Below are 20,803 nucleotides of genomic sequence, written 5' to 3'. Positions count from 1 at the left end.
TAGGAAGCTGAGATGACAGTTCGGGAAGCACGAAAAACCGCACTTTTTAAGCCACACCTACCATGATTTAGTAAGTATATCAAATACCTTGTCCCATTAGCAAAATAATGCGGATCTATGCGAAGCCGGAAGCTCGGTGTTACAAGTTTATCTTTATTTCTCGTGTTAATACAATGTTTGTCACTGTTTCTAATTATTTAGTATTTATTTATTAATTATTTCAAATTATTTAGTAATTATTATATTTATTTATTTGGGAAACATACAGCATAATATAACACATAAACATTTGATAACAAAATAAGTCTCGCATAAGCCAACAAAGTTTCCACTTTAACATTGAAACATGGAGTGAACCTAACCAGAACAAGTTATTTAGCAAGTATTAAAGTATATAAAATAAAGTATTAACAAGTAATTTAAAAAGCGGAACAAAAAAATACGATAAGAATATTAATGACAAATACAGTTTTTTAAGGCTTCTAAGAACTTTAATAAATTTACGTTAAAGATATCTATATTAGTGTAACGTTTATTATAATTGTCAGTTGCTCTTACAAAAGCGATTTTTAGCATAGTTCGTTCTACACATAGGAACATAAAAGGTATGTTTTGAACGGGCAATAGAATGTGGACACTTGATATTAATATTGTTGACTAAGTACATTGAATCGACAAAATTATTTACAATTTTGTAAAGAAAAACCTGATCTTTGCATTTCGTACGATTACGTATTTCGTACATTTCAAGCGACAAAATATTAAGCTTATTAATAGAATTAGATCCAAACTTACGCGTTAATCTTCTAATAAATTTATTCTGAACTTTTTCGATAGCCATAATATACTTTGAGTATTGTGGATTCCAAACCGTTGAAGCGAATTCCAAATTAGATCTTACGTATGAGTTATATAGGACATTATATGTATTGATATTTTAAAGTCTCTTCCCTGGCGAAATATGAAACCCAACATACTGTAAGCTTTTGCGATAATTTTATTCACATGCCTGTCAAATATTAAATTAGAATCTAGGAACACTCCTAGGTCCCTAACCTCGGTTAGCCTCTTAATTAAATGATTGGAAATTGTTTATCAAATAAAATTAGTTTTTTTTTTCTAGAAAATGTTATAATATAGCACTTATCAAAATGAAGATGTAGCCCGTTAGATGAACAATATTCCACTAAAATATCTAAATCATTTTACAAATTTGAGCAGTCATCACTTTTTTTATGATTTTAAATAGTTTAGTATCATCAGCATATAGAAGTATATTAGAAATTAATAAAAAAATTATTAATGAAAATGTTAAACAATAGGGGACCGAGGTGAGAGCCCTGAAGAACTCCAGATATTATGGAGACAAAACTAGAGATGTGTCCTTTAACAGCAACTGCTTGAGTTCTGTCACGGAGATATGATGTTATCCATCTTAGCAAATCGCCGTGTATACCAATATATTCGAGTTTTGTAAGTAATAACGAGTGTGGAATTTTATCAAATGCTTTTGAGTAATCAGTATACACAGCGTCAACCTGATGTCCTCTCTCCATAGCTAAAAGAACAACATCGAGAAACTCAACGAGATTAGACTCAACTTTTTTTTATTCACAAATCCATGTTGTTGAGTAATAAGCAGAGGTTTTATTAAAGGAAACAGAGTATCGTAAATAATCTTCTTAAATAATTTAGGTATGATTGACAATATTGAGATTCCACGATAATTTTTGACATTGTGCTTACCTCCATTTTAAAAAATTGGAACAATAAGAGATTTTTTCCAAACAAGTGGTAATGTGCCTAAATATATGGATTTGTTAAAAAGTAAATGTAAAGGAATTGATAAAGGCTTACTGCATCGTTTTAAATATGTAGGATGTAATCCATCTGGACCACTGCCTTTAGATGAATCGAGTTTTGAGAGATATCTTTATTTAATAGTACTAATTAAGGACTGACTACCATGCTTGTTTAAAGTATCAACATCGGGTTGATTCATGACATCTACATCAAAAACAGATTTAAAGAAGCGACTAAATAGATTAGATATGGAAGGGCCGTCGGAGGCAACAGTATTATCATAAAACATGGTGTCAGGTATGTTATTGCTACCTTTCTTTGATTTTATATATGACCAAAAATTCCGGGAACTGTGATGAATATTATCTTCAGCCCTAGCAATAAAGACATTATAACACTCACCTTCCATCCATTTAGTTCTGTGTCGAAGGTAAGCAAATTTGTTATAGTCACTGCTACGACCATAAATTTTCCATCGTTTATGTACTTGTAATTTCTTTTTAATCAATTTAATTAAACATTTATTAAGCCATACAGGATATATATTGATATCGTATACTGTTTTAGCTGGTACAAAGCGATCCACAATATTATTAACTATTAAATAAAACTTATCTACTGCGTTAATTATATCACATGTTTCGAATTATTTCACCCAATCAACATTATTTAGCTCATTGTTAATTGTGTGGTAGTCAGCAACATGAAAGCGACGAACAATTCGAGGTGCATAACGTAAATTAGACTTATTCAATATAATATCCGTCAACACAGAAAAAGTTGGATGATGAGCGTCTTCAGGCAAAGATAATGGTGTAGCTCTTTCGACCGAACAACTACAGTTAGACAGAACGAGATCTAATAGTTTATTATTACCATTAAAAATCCCATAATACTGACCCAAGCCAGAGAAGCACATAAAATCAAATAGTTGCATAATTAAATCATTTTCGGATGGGTTTTGGATAGCTAGTGTATTTTCAGAGTCATGTGACCATACAATATTCCTATGTTGAAATCTCCTACGACAATATATCAAGGGGGTGATTTAAATATAAATCTGATAAGATCTCAAAAAATTGTTTTTTTTTTATATAGAATAGGAAGGTGGACGAGCATATGGGCCACCTGATGGTAAGTGGTCACCAAACGCCCTTAGCCATTGGCATTGTAAGAAATGTCAACCATCGCTTATAGCCAATGCGCCACCAACCTTGGGAACTAAGATTTTATGCCCCTTGTGCCTGTAATTACACTGGCTCACTCACCCTTCAAACCGGAACACAACAATATCAAGTATTGCTGTTTTGCGGTAGAATATCTGATGAGTGGGTGGTCCCTATGTGGCTTCAGAATCGCATTGGTGTTGATTTTGAGGGAAATAACAACAGTAAAGTCGTAGTTTATGTTTACTTAAACTATGTCCGACTACTATGTCAACAAAAGTTATATCAGCACCTTGAAGATACAATGGTGTCCTCGTGTGTTGCATGTCGACACAGATGCCACGACGTACCGCTATAAGTGTTCCACCACACTTACTCACCCCCAAAAGTGCACAGTCACGGTCATTCTGGTACACGTTATAGCGTGAATCGAAGAGTTCTTCATCAAAGATAAAGTAACCAGGTCTCACTTAGACAAATTCATCATATCTTATCATAATATCATATCGTCATAATTAGAATTTAACAAATTAGAATAGAACTGTAAAGTTTTAGTGCGCAATCCTCTAACATTTTGATAATAAATATTTAAGTACATAGTAATATATATTTTAGATTATAATTATAGTGATTAAAGAGATCTAATTTTTCAATGCACTTAGATGCCAGATAAGAATTAAAACATACCTTTAAGTCCTTAAAACAATGCCATATCAGCCTAACTTTCTTAAAAAATATAATTAAAATTTTAACGAGAACAAGTAAAAATATGAAACTACAAAAAAACTTCTTAAAAAACTCAACAAAGTAACATACTTTAATATAATAAACCAACAAATTAATAACGCTTATGAAATTTTGTTTAAGCACTCCTTGAAAGTAATGTGAATAACTGGTGAGTTGTTGCTCTTACGAACCAACAGTGCAATTTTGAACCCAGCAGAATAAGTAACCTTTCTCTTTGCATTTACATCTTGCTTCATTCAAAAAAACCTTGTTGTAAGTGGGCATGTGGTCATTTATGTAAACAGGATTATTCTTGTCTGAAAAACCAATGTCACATGCCTTCAGATTCTTTAACTTCCTTAACGATGAAAGAAAATCATCCTTTTTGTAACGTGATTGCATTTTTAAAATAATAGGGCGCGATTTATTAGAATCATTCCAGACGAATCATTCCTTCCCGCTACCCTTGTTACAAAATCAACATCAGTATTCAAATTTATGGGGTAACCACTTTTTTCAGCAAGGGTCTTAATAATGTGGACTAAGTTTTCACCTTTCTTTTGTGGAATTCCATTAATTTGAATGTTAGATCGACGCACCCACTGTTCATTTCTGTTATTGTTTTCCGTTATTTCTTTAAACTAAAGTTTCAACTCCACGAGCTCTGTTGCAAAATTGTCTATTTTAGTAACTTCCTTATCTAGATCATTCATTCGGTCTACAACAGAATTAATGGAAGACTCGATCGTATTAATTTTTGTAGACCAAAAAGTAACAGATTCTGAGAGCTTTTTAAATTTGTCAGTAATGACAGATTTGAATGATTGTGGAATGCAAACTATTGAAGCGGTCATCAAAATGTGCAATTAACAATTTTACGTCTATGATTTAGGCTTGATTAGTGTTTATTTTATCAGAGATTGTATTCAATTTTGGACTTATATTGTTGGTAATTTTCTTAGATATTTTACAAACTGGACACTTCCATCTAGCTTTATTCATAGGCAGAATCTTTTTAAAATCGCTTTCGTTTATGCCAACACATGAGTAATGACACATACTTTGACAAGCCGTACATTTAATCATTTCTTCTATTTTACGATCTCCGAACAGTGTTTACAATCCATTTTGCTTATATATTATTATCACAAAAAATGTAGGTAGAAAAAGCTAAGAGTAACTTTGCTTGACAGTCCGATAATTGAATTGCAGTCAAGCCAGCGACCAAAAGGTCATAAGCGCCGAGAGATTCACGCCGCTTACGCGTTCACTTCAAACACTACACATTACTATAGCAATTTGATGAATAAATTTGATTTTTGTAGTTTTAATTTGTATAATTCAAATTTAGATGTAATTTAACACATAAATTACAGTCATTAACACATACTTTAACTTTATTACAAAAGTTCACTATTATCGACTTGTATACTTTTATAGAATAATTATTTGCTTAGCGATTACACACAGCTGTTGTTTGCTATTGTCGATACCGAACTCCTATATACATAAGTATGTTTTTTTTTTTGTAATTCGAAAGTTAAACTTCGATGTCATATTATAAATGTTCAAAAATATATTTTTTCTTTTTTATGTTAAAGAAAACAAACTATATATATATTAAATGCATTCAAATATTAATTAATTTGTACATAAACCAATCAAGCTTCCACCTAAATCTATAATATATAAAACAATATATAATAATAAATAATTTTATTATTGTATGTTGTTCTGTGCGTCAGTTTTCATATTATGTTCAGAGTGTATCGTTAAATATCGGACTCATCAAAATAAAGAAGTAAATCAATTTCTTATAATATATAAGTCAGTAAAGAGACAGTAAACACGATTATTTATTTATCAATATTCTACCCTTGAACAAGGTTTACTGCATTAATGAACTTAACAAGCTTTATTTAATCTAAAAGGAAAATTTATATTTTATATCGACATTCAAGATAATCAAGCTAATTAAAATTATTACAATTTTTTTTTATGTTAAAAATAAAAACTACAAATATTAAAAATTAATCAACTTTAAAATTATTTTATGCGAGCAACCTCCGAACAAAAAATTTTACACGTTCAAATTATTTTTGTTTTGATTGTAAAAGCATTCTTAGTCGACGCAGCACGGCGAACATAAATTACCGAGAGCGAACCCCGACCGATCATTTACCGCCAGAACGTCACAACGTCAACAAAACGAGTTCACTTCCTAGTTCCTACTGGTGCACTATACCTAATAATAATTGTAGCCCTATTACCTAGTAAAACAATAAGTGACAGTGCAAGTGGTTTTTAAATTTATTTTTTTTTGGATCAGAAAAATCAAGAAGTGAGTTGAATAGTTTTTTTTTAATTCCGATGTGTTTATTTTCGAATTTATATTTAATTGTTGTGTCTTTTAATCCATTATTGATAATAGTAAATATTTTTTAATGAAACCGGTATCATAAAACTTTTTTTTATATTATAATATTATAAAAATATATATTAAAAATCTTAAGTATTTTCTATAAAGTTCTGTCGGTTGACGGCAATGATTATGATCACGCAATCACCATAATCTATTGCACGGAGTTAACGACCTCTGTGTGCATAGCTTACGTTACATTACATAAATTATTTTAACTTACTGATAGGAACGATGTAATTAAAATAAATTTGAAATATATAAGAGCTATTTAAAAATATTGTTTTTGAGTTGTTTTTAAAAACAACAAGCGTTAATATAAACAAATGGGTTAGCGTTGCATTTGTTTTAATTGATATTATATATATTTACGAGAAATAAGTGAAACGCATTGATGTGCAACGGTTCATTATCGTTTACACTTCATACGTCATTAGTCGAAAATAATTATGTAGGTATGCAAAAGTAATAATGAAAAACATGTTTTTTTTTTTTAATACTAATATTCGCACAGCGGTCGGTATTCGACTAAATAATAATTTTAATGTATTGAATATATTTTTCTAGTTTTGTCTAATATATTTTTTTGATAACACCGAATCTCGTCAATAGCTAACTAAATTAAACAAAAAAAAGTTTATTGCAAAAGTGGATAAAAATACATAGTAATAATAATATATAGATGCTTTAGCGATATATAATTTCTAATGTACTCACAATAAGACCCTTCTACCGAAATAGCTGACGCTTATCTCCTATGTTATTTATGATTTGGCCTCGTGGAATTACCACACTGTCCAAATTGTTAGCTAAGAAGTCTGCAAACTGCATATCCCTGGGTTGAAATTCCGAACAATCCAAAGTTGGAAATCAAAGTATGGACGTATCCTTTCAGTGTTTTCACTCCCATGAAATCAATACTTATACAGAAGTAATCTGATTACCAAGTATTCGTTTAAGCGAGTACCACCCATTTATCATTTTCCTAAGTTTTTTAAATATAATTACAATTCTTACAATTTACATAACAGATTAGTAGCTATAATTAATTTTAATTATAATAATAATAATGCAACAGAGTCATAAAACATCAATATACGAATTGTAAATTCAAAAATAGTTAAATACACTAAAAACAAATACATATATTAATAAATAGGATTTAAAAACTTTATAAACTTCACATTAGAACTAATTATTTAACTTTCAATCTTATTTTAATAACATACTAGTACATGGTATTTATATAGAAGCGTTTTTGCCTAGATGCTATCTATGAACAATTACTTGACCTCTGACGTATCCGGATATATTTGCTATTTACTTGAATACATAAATGTATTGGTATTTATTTCTTGTACATCTTTATATGTATTTATAAGTACATACATACATAGGTATATATGTTAAATTTTGATAAAGAAACATGTTATATATTTTTTTAATTAATAATTATTATAAAAGGAGGTGAATGAACTCATGTAAATTCAAAAGTGAATTAGTTGTTATTAAAATGTTATTTAATTATTTAGATATAAATATTTCATTTAAAATACAAATGTACCGGAGCCACAAAAGGACAACATATTATAGAAAACATGGAATACAAAATACGTCTAACGCGCGACTTCACTTCATAAATCTTTTCAAACAAACATTCATCCCCTTTATGATTACAAATTTCAAAATCTTTCCTTAGTGCTAACCTACCAAATCTTACCTTAGTGCCAAAAGGAACCAGTATGCAATTTTTTATGCTAGTAGTAGTTTAGGCTGGGCTGTCTTTTTTTAATTATTTCTAAGAATAATTCACCTAAATATACTTACTACCGTTACTACCTAAATATGCTTACTACCGTTAATAGCTTTAGGCTTGCCGGGTATTTGTTTGTGCCATAAAGATAGCCTGATATTTTATTTAATAATTTGAATGCGCAAGTATTCCTAACTTTAACGTGGTATAGCCACATAAGTAGGCAAAATAGTCGCCAGCTTTCGTTGCTTTTTAGTACATTCGGAGTACTTGTTGGATGAAATACGCTACAAGCCTTCTTCTCAAAAAGCAGATGCGACTTTAGATCGAGAGTGAGACATTTACAGGTTGATACTTACTTTAAGTGCAATTTAATCTTAGGCTTCCCATCAATTCGAAACTACGAATAAACCAAACCAAATTCAAAATAATCTTATTTCTATTATAAAATTTCGACCGCAATGCAACTCCTTATATAATTTGGTCAGTTTTTTAGATATCGAAGTTATATAGTTTTGATAACAGTTGCTAAATCCTATCTCACTATGAGCAATAATGTATTATTTCATCAACATACATGTAATAATTATGTTTTTAGTGAACCGTCACTACGAAACAATGAGAGATAATTTCAAAGTACGTTGACTTCTAATTTTATTTCATTTAGATTATAATTATGATATATTTATTTATCTTTGTTTTCTTTTTGGAAAGTCATTGAACTGAAGTTGTGTAAGCTTTTCTTTTTGATTAAGTTTTTTTTTTAATAAAAAGTCTAAAGCAATTTGAAAAGTATAAGAATGGATAATATTTGTTATATATTTTTGTCAATGATATTCTTATTAAACATCGAATTCACCGTTTTTTTTTATGAAACAGATGGCTAATCGGCCACCTCATAATAAGTGTTGACCACCGCCCATAAAAATTGACGCTGTTAGAAACATTATCCATCCCTTACATCGTTATACGCCACCGACCTTAAGAATTAGTTGTTATGTCCCTTGTGCCTATATTAACACTGGCATAACAATATTAGTACTATTTGGAGGTAGAATATGTGAAACTGTGTCCTGCCACCAATTTACGTAGGCGTTCAATTCGAATCGACGCGATTTATGTCTCGTAAATCTTAGACTACGTGATTTTTCTAATGCTTATTTTATGACCTTTAAACAGAGTTAGAGTATAAGTATTTTAATACCATATTTATTCATCAAAAGGAAAAACTGCTATTTATATGATGTTTCATGCTATTTTAAACTCTATGTTATTTTATTATAAAATCTATAATAAAATTTGTTTTAGCAAAACACACAAACACATTAATCGTTCCTAACTTCTAACCCCTTAACCACATACAATAATATTGTACATATTTCAGCGATGCGCGTGTGTATAGTCGGTGCTGGTGCTGCTGGCCTTTGCGCCGCACGCCACCTCCTCATCGAGCCATGCGTCACAGATGTCGATATATTGGAACAGTCGTCACAGCTGGGTGGGACCTGGGTATACACGGAGACCGTGGGATATGATGACTTCGGTCTGCCAATACATACCAGCATGTATAAAAGTCTCAGGTGAGTAATTATTTTAAGCATCCGCCTTCGAGGCACGTCTGTCTGTGACATCGTAACTCCAAACTCACGGACCGATTTATTTTATTATTATATAAGTTCGTTTTTATTTGAAATCATTCCTAATAGCTTATGGGTTTCAGCAGATACCTGATAAGTATGATAAGAGCAAGCGATTGGAGATAATGATAAATCAAAATAAAGAATCAGTTTTGCCCCCATATTGTACTGGTGATCATAATTTTTACCTTTTTAATGTTTAACAATAATTATTGCATTTGCATTACAGTTATATGTCTTTAAAATAATTGCCATTTTGTAGGAAATGTTATCAGCTGTGCAAAGTCGACGCTAGTCGTTATTACCAGCTTTTATTCATATTTTCACATGCATGCTTCAAATCTTTCAACTGAACTTTAAGCCAGTTCCACTCAACCGATTGAACTTAATTTTGTATGCAGTTTTGCTACTGACTATCTATGCACTCTTTTCATAGTTTACATGTTTGCGCTGGATGAAAGTGAATAGGAAATGCACAATAGATATTAATTCGTCTCCATAATCAGTCCGAATAATATATACTTATTATTCATAGTTTCGGAATATATTTTATACATATAATAAATATAAATATGTTTATTATTGGAGTCTATTTATTGGTCGAGTTATTATCTAACTTGCTCTAAATATTAGGTATAATATACCATTTACCCACTGCGCTCATTTGCTCTGGAGAAATTTATGATAGCATTGATAGAAATTGCACTTCGATCGTGTCGTAAATATACAAAGATACGCCAATAATACACTACAATCAACTTTACAATGTAATCGAATGTTATGTTTGTAAGTTTCAAACATAATTTAATCATATGTTCTTGTATTTTTATCTTCCAAAATAATTTTATTAGATTTTGAATTGAAAAATATAACGTGCATTGTGTTTTGTCATTACAAAAGCTATCCGAATACATTGCGACAGATAAAATAAAAATCTAATCTACGAAGGTTACATTTTTATATACAAAAATTGTATCAATTTCAAGTGATAGACTATATACATAAAAAAACAGTCTTCCAAATCCACATCGGATATGTTTTTTTTATCGGCTATTTTCCTAACGCTTTGTCGCGCCGGGTCACAGGGTATCGGGGCGGCAGCGTCGTTAGAACGTCTATCGACTAGACAAATATTGATCATTCTGGAAACTCTTTTTTGGGTTCTATTTATAATATCCTTGTACAATATTATCTTTAAAAAAAGTTTTATAAATTTTTAGCTAACGATGCGGTTTAATATTAACACAAGTACCTTTTCCTTTCTCGTAACATAACAGTATCAAACAAATCCATCTATAATTATTTTGTTACAGAACGAATCTTCCCAAAGAGATAATGGGTTTCCCAGATTTTCCGATCCCTGAAAGCGAGAGGTCATACTTGCCAGCAAAGGACATGCTCGCATTTTTACAACTTTACGCTGAGAAACATGGTGTCACGGAACACATTAAAGTAAGAGCCTGTAGCACTTTTTTAAATGCTTCTTCTGGGGCCAAGACTTTTTAAGGAAAAGGCAATTATCGACCACTCTACTCCAGTGTGGGTTGATGGAATATACGTAAATAAATAATAATAAATAATATTCTTATTCACACACGGCCATCTGATCCCAAGCTAAGCAAAGCTTGTACTATGGAAATCAGACAACCACCCAGACAGGACAAACAGACATGTTCATGCACATAAATGTCTGTCCTGGGAGGGAATCGAACCCACAACCTTCGGCGTAAAAGGCAAGTGCCAACCGGTCCGATATATATATATACATATAGTATATTATAAATACAAATTGACTACATTATGTAATTCACTTGCTCGAATTTGAATCCGTGATCGAACTTAAGTTCATAATGTTCTAACCACTGGACAATCTCGGCTCTCAAGTTAATAAATGGCATAATAAATAAATGTACATTCATAATAAAAATGTAATTTTGTCCCTTTACGAACGAACTTTACGAACTTCAACGAACGTTGAACTAGTCTTATAAACAACGCAAGCAAATTAATTTCTAATAAACATGCCACACGAATAATAATTCTAAGTTTCGTAAATACATACAACATACATAACAAAGTTTGCTAAATTCATTTTTTGGTTGCAGTTCAAACACCATGTGCAGCTGATAATACCGAAGGAGGGCGCCAGTGCGGAGCTGTGGGATGTAACGTACAAGGATCTCATAACTGGTGTAACGGAAACAAAGGAGTACGATTACGTGTTCGTGTGCAACGGACACTATAATACCCCTTTCATACCGAACATACCAGGGCTTAAGCAGTTCAAAGGTAAATCTTATTATTATTATAAATGTATATAGAAAAGCTTAGATGTTAGTTACTAGATCTTGGTACGCATAGATAAATTTAACTTAAGAAAATGACATAAAAATCATCCAAATTTATGAATTTCCTTGTGATGCCTGAATATGATTAATTCAATTTGATTTAAAGCTTAAATATATTTATATCTATCTGGTGAAAATAGATGACATTCCATAAAATACCCAGTTACGTTTGAATACGCTATACTTTTTCTACTTCTACGTTAAACGTTAACGCTGCTGGAAAACTCAATTAGAAACCGTACAAATGTAACAGTGTTATTCTGTATTGAACTCTCTTCGTAAATCGTGAAAAACTTCACCGTTTTTTTCAAAAAACCGACTTGTGATAAGCTATTTTGCTGCGTGTACCTTCTAAATTGTTATAATTATTATTACTGTCATGTCGTGTATCATTTTCTGACATTTTGCGTTCATGTTCTTTGGTGAGTTTCGAGTTTTATCTTATAGTCCCATATCAAATGTACATCCGAGCTCTCCTTGAAGATGTGTGTTTGGAAGTAGCCACTTTCTCATCTCTTCGTTTGACCTTGGAGATACATAACTTCAGATTTGATTGATGGGCACATTTGGCCGTCCATTTTATAAAAAAAAAACATTTTATAATAATATGTTTTCATGGATATTATAACAGGTGATGTCATGCACAGTCACGACTACAGAGTGCCGGATATATTCAAAGGAAAACAAGTATTGGTGGTCGGAGCCGGTCCATCCGGCATGGACATCGCACTGGAGATCACCAGCATGACGGAAAAGGTGATCCTCAGCCATCACCTCAAAGAGCAGCCGCGGTCCGTGTTTCCGAGTAACCTTACACAGAAACCAGACGTCGAAAAGCTAGAAGGACACACTGCGTACTTCAAGGATGGAACTCAAGAGGAAATCGATGTTGTCTTTCTTTGCACTGGTGAGGAATTTGTTTTATTTTTTGTATCATTATTAAAGTAAAACGAAGCGAATTTTGTCAAATTCATTAATATAAAATAATTATGTATTATTTATTATATTATATTACTTAATTATTTTATTATTATTATTTATTATTATTAAGTTCAGTCATTGAATCATAAAAAGGGGTCAACCTCGAAATGAGAGATAATATGGCTGGATACTTGTTTTGGTATAAAAGTTTTCTCAAAAGTTTCATAAAATGTCGTAATCTCGTTCGTGTCTGCGTCGTAAATTATTTAAGTTCTAAAAATCAGTGTTCCCGATTATCCCCGTTTCTATATAAGCTTCAAATTATGGTTATATATATACATATATGTACATATAAATATTAAATCAATCAATCCCATTTCATTCATATCGATTACCATCACCTTCAAATACCAGGAGCACATAAGATTTGAAAGTTATTTTTTCCAGGATACCTTTACAACTTTCCGTTTCTACACGAGTCGTGCAACATCGTGGTGGAAGATAATTGCGTCGAGCCGCTCTACAAGCATCTCGTTAATATACAGCATCCGACGATGTGCTTCATCGGTGTCCCCTACTACGTGTGCGCTTTCTCGATGTTTGATTTGCAGGTAAGATAAAAATAGTTGTTGTATAATTTGACTAAGCCGTTCAAACATTTGTCATAACTCAATGCGATGATTACATATTATTAACTATCGTTTAATTTATGTGTATTTGATATGAAAAATCATTTATACTAACATTATAACTTTCTTCGTCTGTCTGTCTGTTATGCTTTTACGGCTACTGAACCGATGTTGAGTTTTGTCCAAGATTATTTCGTATTAAATATATATTTATATTAAAATACTTAACAATATACTTTAAATCAAACTTAACGTAAATGTAAATTATTATTTATTATAGACCCCTATATCGATCATTATTCGATTAAATTATTCGATTAAAACTACCAATTAGGTCATGATACGTTTATGCAACGAAGTTGCTTGTAACAAATACAACAATACAATCTGGGGGCTGATTTCCTTGTCTACTTAAAATAAATGAATATATATATATATATATATAGCTTTTAATTGTAATGTTATCGCCAGGTACGGTACTACGTGCGGTCGATGAACGGGACGTTTCAGCTACCGACCCGAGAGCAGATGACGCACCACTGGGAACAAGAGAAGTGTGAACGAGCCTCGCGCGGGTACACGCGCAGACAAGCGCACATGATGGGCCCCGACCAGGTACACTAGAACTCCAATAGTAGCCCGCGGTAATAACCATATAGCTCTCTAATTACTAAAGAGTTTTAACATTAAACGCATTATCATCAAATGGATGACATAAATATTTTTATAAATAAACGTAAAAACTATCACCCGCTGAAAATTTCCAATTCAAATAATAATTATGAACGAAATTTATAAAAAAAAAATATAATAATTAAAAAATAACTGTAAAATGCAGATATGCCACCTTTTCTCTCAATCTGAAGACTCAAAAAAGTCCGACTAAAACCTTTTTTGACATTTAGTTGTTAGTCGCTCAGTTTAGTGAAATGTCACTTATATTTTCATGTAGAACAATGCGTATGTGTGCTGTCACTTGTTCTATTATAACATATCTGTACTTTTTAAGATGATTGATTAAATTGTAAAGTAACTCTTTGTTGCGTTATGAAGAACATAATGATATCACAGGTTTATTGTAAAGCCTTGACAAAGATAGGAAATAATTTCACTAGTTACAAATTGGGTCAATAGTCTCAATTCCATACAATATCACCGACAATTTCAGTTAAATTGTATTTTCACCGCAAGCATTAATACTGGAAACATTGATTTGCAATCAGAGGACATATAACACGTCGGCCTCGTATTCTAGTATTGTTATTATCTATAATCCTTATTAATATTATATATGCAAAAATAAATCTGTCAGTTGTTTGTTACGCTTACAATGCTAACCAGTGAACTGATTTTAATGAAATTTTATATAAAGCATGCTTGCTTATGCAAATATTCTATGATATATGTAACAATATTAATCATTATACAAAGAAAACTGACTCATAAATTTAACACTAGAAATAAAAATAAAATAACAATTCCAAGCTTCCGTCTTAATTAATTTAATCAATCGTTTCTGAGACTAGTGTATACGCATTTTTAATAAAATTCCGCGGTCTATTATTGGTCTTATTATTAAAGCCTATTACTCTGTTTCTATTTTATATTATACAAATTTATATTAAAAAAAAGAATAACTGCTGAGTTTCTTGCCGGTTCTTCTCGATAGAATCCACATTCCGAACCGGGTTGTAGCGCTTGGCGATTTATTTGATTTGAGAGAAACTAAAACGTACCCCCTACCCCTAACACGTGGGCGAAGGTGCGGGCGAAAATAAGTCGCCCATAATTTTATGAGCATAAAATACTTCATAATATCACTGAATGCGTCCAGTAAAATTGCAATTTAGCTGAAATTAGTTTTGGTATTTGATCCGTAATATTTGATTGTCATCGAAATCATTGATAAAATTCACATACCTAATATTACGACTTTTAAATACGGTTGTAGTAGAGGCTAGTTATTAGGATTTACCTGAGGTCCTGGTTTCAAACATCGGGCCAATAATCAATTATTGGGTCTTAACATCGAGAAATTCTCAGTAGCAGCGTCGTGTTTAAAAAAACCCGTAAGGCCGTTAGTCCGGTGCCTGAACACTATGCGGTTCTGTTGAACATGCCGTCCTTTCTGATTATAAGATTGGAGGAAATGAGTGCACTATAATATAAATAATAATAATATTCTTGGACAATATTTAAACACGGCCACCTGTACCCAAATTAAGCAGATCTTGTGCTTTGGAAACCAGACAACTAATATGTTACATATACATATACTTTTCTTATGGAAATACATACTTATATTGATAATTACACCCAGACTCAGGACAAACAGACATGTCCATGCACACAAATGTCTGTCCTGGGTGGGAATCGAACTCACAACCTTCGGCGTGAAAGGCAAAGTATCTACCGACCACGCCAAGCGGCTCGTCAATGACTAGTAATATATCCTGCGTCATTGAGATCGGATAGAAGGACACACACACACGCACACTAACTCTAAAAAGCTAAGCTATGGCCTTATGTTAAGAGAATTATAATTAATACAAATGTCACTTTGACGTATCACGCTTTATAAGGAACATTTGTCTTATAACCTTAATTATCACTGAACATATCGTCACTTCCGCATGACTTCGTTATTACTATATTTGAACATGAAGTTATTGTTTGTTGTAAAATATACATACGATTGCAATATAGACAGCGAGTCGATACCGTTTCAAAAAAAACTTGGCGAATAACAAGAATGGCCTTAAAAAAAAACATCCGTAACAATATTAAAAACATATTTACTAAATTCAATTCTTCGAAAAATCACATATGTTTATAACGCAAATGCAAGAAATTCGAATCAAATAATATTTTTTTTTTAATTTAATTTTAACATAAAACGATACTCCATCTTCCTCAAACCCGGGCAAACTAGGCCGAGTAAATATTTCCGAGAATGAATAGGCCGTCCCTGCAGTAAGTTCATATAAAGCAATCTATTTAAAAAGGTCGGGGCGTACTAACTTATACATATGCTGTAATGCTAATTTTTTATGCTATATGCTATAATGGACATTATCAAAAAAATATGCAATGCGATTGTCTCATATTTTCATGTAATTTAAAAACCCAGGCAGGATATTACGTATCATTGGCTCACGAAAGCGGCACTGATCCCCTGCCGCCAGTCTTCACCGCCGTGCACAACGACTCCAGTCAAAAATTCCTTGACGATATCGCAGGATTTAGAAACGATATTTATAAACTAATCGATGATAACGATTTTGTTTGCTTAAGTAAATTAAATATATAAAATTATTATAAAGCGTCACTACAATGTTTGTTCATAAATAATACCTACGTAGTTATAGGGTCTTTCATACATATACCTTTCAATACATTTTGTGTACTCTATAATGTATGTATGTACGTGTTTGTGGATTTCGATTAATATTTTAATAGAGAATAAAGTTTTGCTTCATTCCTCCTAATTTTATTTAGATATAGACTAAACAATTTTTCATATTTTTCTATTCTATTCTGCTCTCTAGAACTGCAATATTTAGGTAAATTTGTGCTTAAAACTAATATCCAACAATGCGCCTTAGAATAACGTAATATACTAATATCAAATTTTTCTCCTCTAGAGGATTCTTTTTGAATAATGGGACATTCAGTTTGTTATTTTGTATTCATATCATTATCTACATACACTGCAACCCTAGTTGTTGGTGAAGTAATAATTACGTTTCAAATATTTAAAATATGGATTTTATTTGGAAGTAAGAAAAATAATGTGCTAAAACGAGCCACTCACTATTTATTGTCAATCTCGTGATAATTAAACTCTAAAATGATTACCCTGTTGTTGTGCTACAAAAATGCCTTGATTTTTTCCACGCAAATTCACAAACTTGCCGCTCCATTCAAAGCTGTTTCCGGATGTTTAACGAGGCGCAATCGATTTATACTTTCATTTTAGTGCATACATGCAAGGTTCCATAAATTGTCCAGCCAGTTAGAGCCAGACCATTACATTTACAGCAGTTCTCATTTTACATCGTCTACATAAAGTTACTAACCAGCGCGTTTGGTAGCACCCAATGTATGCACCTTAGGCTGTGTCTGTTGACATTAAGCATTATGTCAGTTATGTCTACCTTTTGATAATTAGTTTCCACCAGCGGCTTCGCCCGTGTGTGAGGTGGAGGAGGGGGTGCAGGTGTTGTATATCCTATGTACCGCAGATGATGTGTATGAAAATTTTTATGAGAATCGGTTGAGTAGTTAAGACCTAAGCGTAACAAACTCACTTTCCCATTTAAAATATTAATAAGGATGATGTCCTTCCATTTCGACTACTGCAGCCTTTATACGCTGAAACAACTGTAAAGAAGGGCTTGCTCCTCATTCTTTAAGTCCCATTGGACGACAATCCGTCATGACCCAAGTGATCATGCACCGGAACAGCCTCGTTACATGCTTTCTGGACCACTGCAATACTGATAATTTTTATAGTTGTCCGGGAAATTTTTGTTACTCAGTGTTTCTCGACAGAAAATCTAACTTATTCAACTGAACAGTCAAGTTTCATATGATTTCTTATAACGATTATAATAACTACGATCTCAAGTCAATCTTATTATGTCTCTCAAAAAAACTCGTACTAGTTTTTTTATGAATTAAACACCTTTTGAAAGTATATTGAAATACAACATTTAATTTATCGTTAACAAACTTTTATAATCCACTTTGTGAATACAATTTTGATACGGTCGGTTCGTTGTCTGTTCTTCGTTTTAATAAAAAAATATTATAATATTTTACAACCGTGCAACTATATTTACTTAAAAATAAAAGGAAAGCAACTCTTAAAAGTTTTAAAATTATTTTTTCAACCAATTACAATTTCTATTTCTTGTGAATTTTGGAGTATTCTATAGAAATTCTAGGAAAATGTTTATCTATTTAATAGATATAGAAATTTTCCTAAATTTAAGTTCGCTGGAATGTTTAGGAATAAAATTCCTAAGTTCAAAATAATTGTGGACTTCAAATCAGTTTTTATTAACTTTCTTTTAATTTTAAAATGAAATAGCTTAAAGATTAGATACGAAAAGAACTCACGGTTATAAGAAAAAATAATAGTCATCCAACAATATCCAATAATATAAATATACAAAATTTATCAATGATCAAAAATTTTAGTTAATAAAGGTTATATTTTTTACATGTAAAATAAATATAACCTTTTTAAACTTTATGAAAAATAAAACAACCAACATATAAAACATTTATTAAGGAAATAAAAACAATTGGCGAATAAAAAAATATTTTTATCAATAATTTCATGAAATAAAATTAAAACAAACATACATTAAAATTATATAACGAAAAAACTATTTTTCATTTTATATATAAAATTATCTATTTACCGAAGTACTAGGAATACATGACATTATAGAAGGCGCGTGATATCGATTGAAGTAATGAATATACAACGCTGTACACGTCTTGATCCTTCCACCCAATGCGCGAGACTACCTATTGTTCATGTATCATTAAATATCGCATTATTCAATGATAAATAAATTATTTCAACTTTATATTGTCGTAATTAAGTTATCAGAACATGTCTGTATCGGGTTATCGTTAATGAGAAGCCTTGTTAAGAAGCATTGATACTTGGTAGATGATAGATCGCTCTTTATTTCCTATGTATAAATTATTTTCTTAATTGACTTGTTTTTTTTTATTATTCATTCATTGTCATACCAGTTACTTGACCTATTTTGAATTAATATAGTGGATTGTTTGTAATGAACATTAGTATTAGTTTATAGATTTACAGAGCCAGGCTAGGGAAAGATTAAATGAAAATACGGAGCGTGGTAACAATAAGAGACTTTTTTTTATTATAGAAAATGACACTAAAGAGGTTTATCGTCATTAAGTTCGGACTACGTTCATATTTTTAACAGTTTGTTATTAACTGCCTCCCTAGTGGATATTGATTTCTTTTGTAGTATTTACACTCCTGTCTAGTTTCCTGGGCGCGCAAGGCTGGTAGTCCTGCATCGGAATTCATTCCTGTTGTGTCCGATATGTCCATTATCATATGGATTATGATTAAGAGGGAATAGAGAGTGCACTTGTGTTTGCGCAGACTTGTGAACTAAAAATGTCCTGCTAAATAAGTCTTCGTTTAGCAGACGCGCCGTGGCCAAAATCGATCAAGAAGATCATGATCCTAGCATTGGCTACTAGCTGTCGAATTCTATTCAAGCCCTTTTGGGTAGCACACGTATTTATTAATAAATTAGGATGAAAAAATAATCGTATAACTCATAACAAAGCCGATTGTTTAGACAAATCATTTAATATAAATTTAACATATTTATTCTACAGACTGTGCTCCGGTTTGTTGTCAGTAAGTGTAATTGCAGGCACGAGGGATATAGCGTAGTAGTTCCCATATTTGGCCACACGCAACGCAAGAGCGTTTTATTTCTCTGAGTGACAATGTCTATGGGTAATAATAACTTACCATAAATGAATTAATTTATGGTAAGTTATTATACACTACTTTATTATATGTAATGATTAAGGGAACGAAGAGCAACAAATACTAAATCCATATTATTGTATAATCTGTATAATCTTTTATTTACTTTGCATGGTAGAAACATGGGGTTAAAAGTTTACGTTGTCGATGTAATTAATTTGTTTCAGGAAAAGTACTACGCGTCTCTCGCGACAGAGGCCGGCACGGAGAACATACCCTCAGTGATAACGAAGATAAGGGAAGAGAGTTCACTCCGCTTCCTCCACAACCTGCAGAACTACCGGCAAGACGTCTACAAGATAATAGATGATGATACTTACGAAATATTAAGCAATGGCAAACGGGAAATTCTTTGTTGACCTCGAAAGCCGAATAAGATTTATATTACAAGCCGCGTAATCTAAGTTTGCCGGTCTGAATTTAGGCTTTGTGAAAATTTTGCGCTTGTGTAAAAATTATATATGACAACTAACATTATTGTATTCGCGTAATGTGTTTATACGTATATTATAATTGTTAACCGGCCAACTTAGATTATATAGGCGCGATATATTAAGTAGGTTAAGTTTTAAAGAGGCCTTGTACTAAATTAATTAACTGTAACTCCGCTATGGTGCTTATCTTAATGTGTCGAATAGTATTTAGATATTATTTTATTCGAGTTACCATAACGCGGTTAATATTGATAAAGAAAATTTAAGTTATATATAAGTTTTAAGTTAGTGATAATATTATTATATTACAAAAATAATATATATTTCGAACGTTTATTTGAATGGATATAATAAAAAAATATAGTTGTGTATTTTATATAATTGTATTTTTAATAAATAAAACCC

The 20,803-nt window shown here is 31.6% G+C and overlaps 1 protein-coding gene across 1 annotated transcript; it reads left to right on the top strand.

The window, feature by feature from the left end:
- Positions 1–5,867: 5,867 nt before the first annotated feature.
- On the top strand, positions 5,868–20,715 carry LOC126770576 (senecionine N-oxygenase). Its single transcript, XM_050490040.1, has 8 exons — positions 5,868–6,036; positions 9,252–9,447; positions 10,818–10,956; positions 11,610–11,793; positions 12,484–12,759; positions 13,221–13,384; positions 13,874–14,017; positions 20,132–20,715. The coding sequence occupies exons 2-8, from the start codon at positions 9,254–9,256 to the stop codon at positions 20,321–20,323; spliced, it is 1,293 nt and encodes a 430-aa protein (XP_050345997.1). The 5' UTR covers positions 5,868–6,036; positions 9,252–9,253; the 3' UTR covers positions 20,324–20,715.
- Positions 20,716–20,803: the final 88 nt, after the last annotated feature.

The sequence above is a fragment of the Nymphalis io genome, chromosome 9 (genome assembly GCF_905147045.1).
Source record: "Nymphalis io chromosome 9, ilAglIoxx1.1, whole genome shotgun sequence".
Taxonomy (NCBI): Eukaryota; Metazoa; Arthropoda; class Insecta; order Lepidoptera; family Nymphalidae; genus Nymphalis; species Nymphalis io.
The sequence above is the reverse complement of the archived record's forward strand: the minus strand, read 5'-3'. Positions and strand labels throughout refer to the sequence as shown.

Bases quoted from the DNA above. Each gene is read 5' to 3' on its own strand.
- LOC126770576 (XM_050490040.1), top strand. From the start codon at position 9,254: ATGCGCGTGTGTATAGTCGGTGCTGGTGCTGCTGGCCTTTGCGCCGCA. The intron at 9,448-10,817 runs GTGAGTAATTAT...ATTTTGTTACAG, and splicing joins AGCATGTATAAAAGTCTCAG to AACGAATCTTCCCAAAGAGA. The intron at 14,018-20,131 runs GTACACTAGAAC...AATTTGTTTCAG, and splicing joins ACATGATGGGCCCCGACCAG to GAAAAGTACTACGCGTCTCT.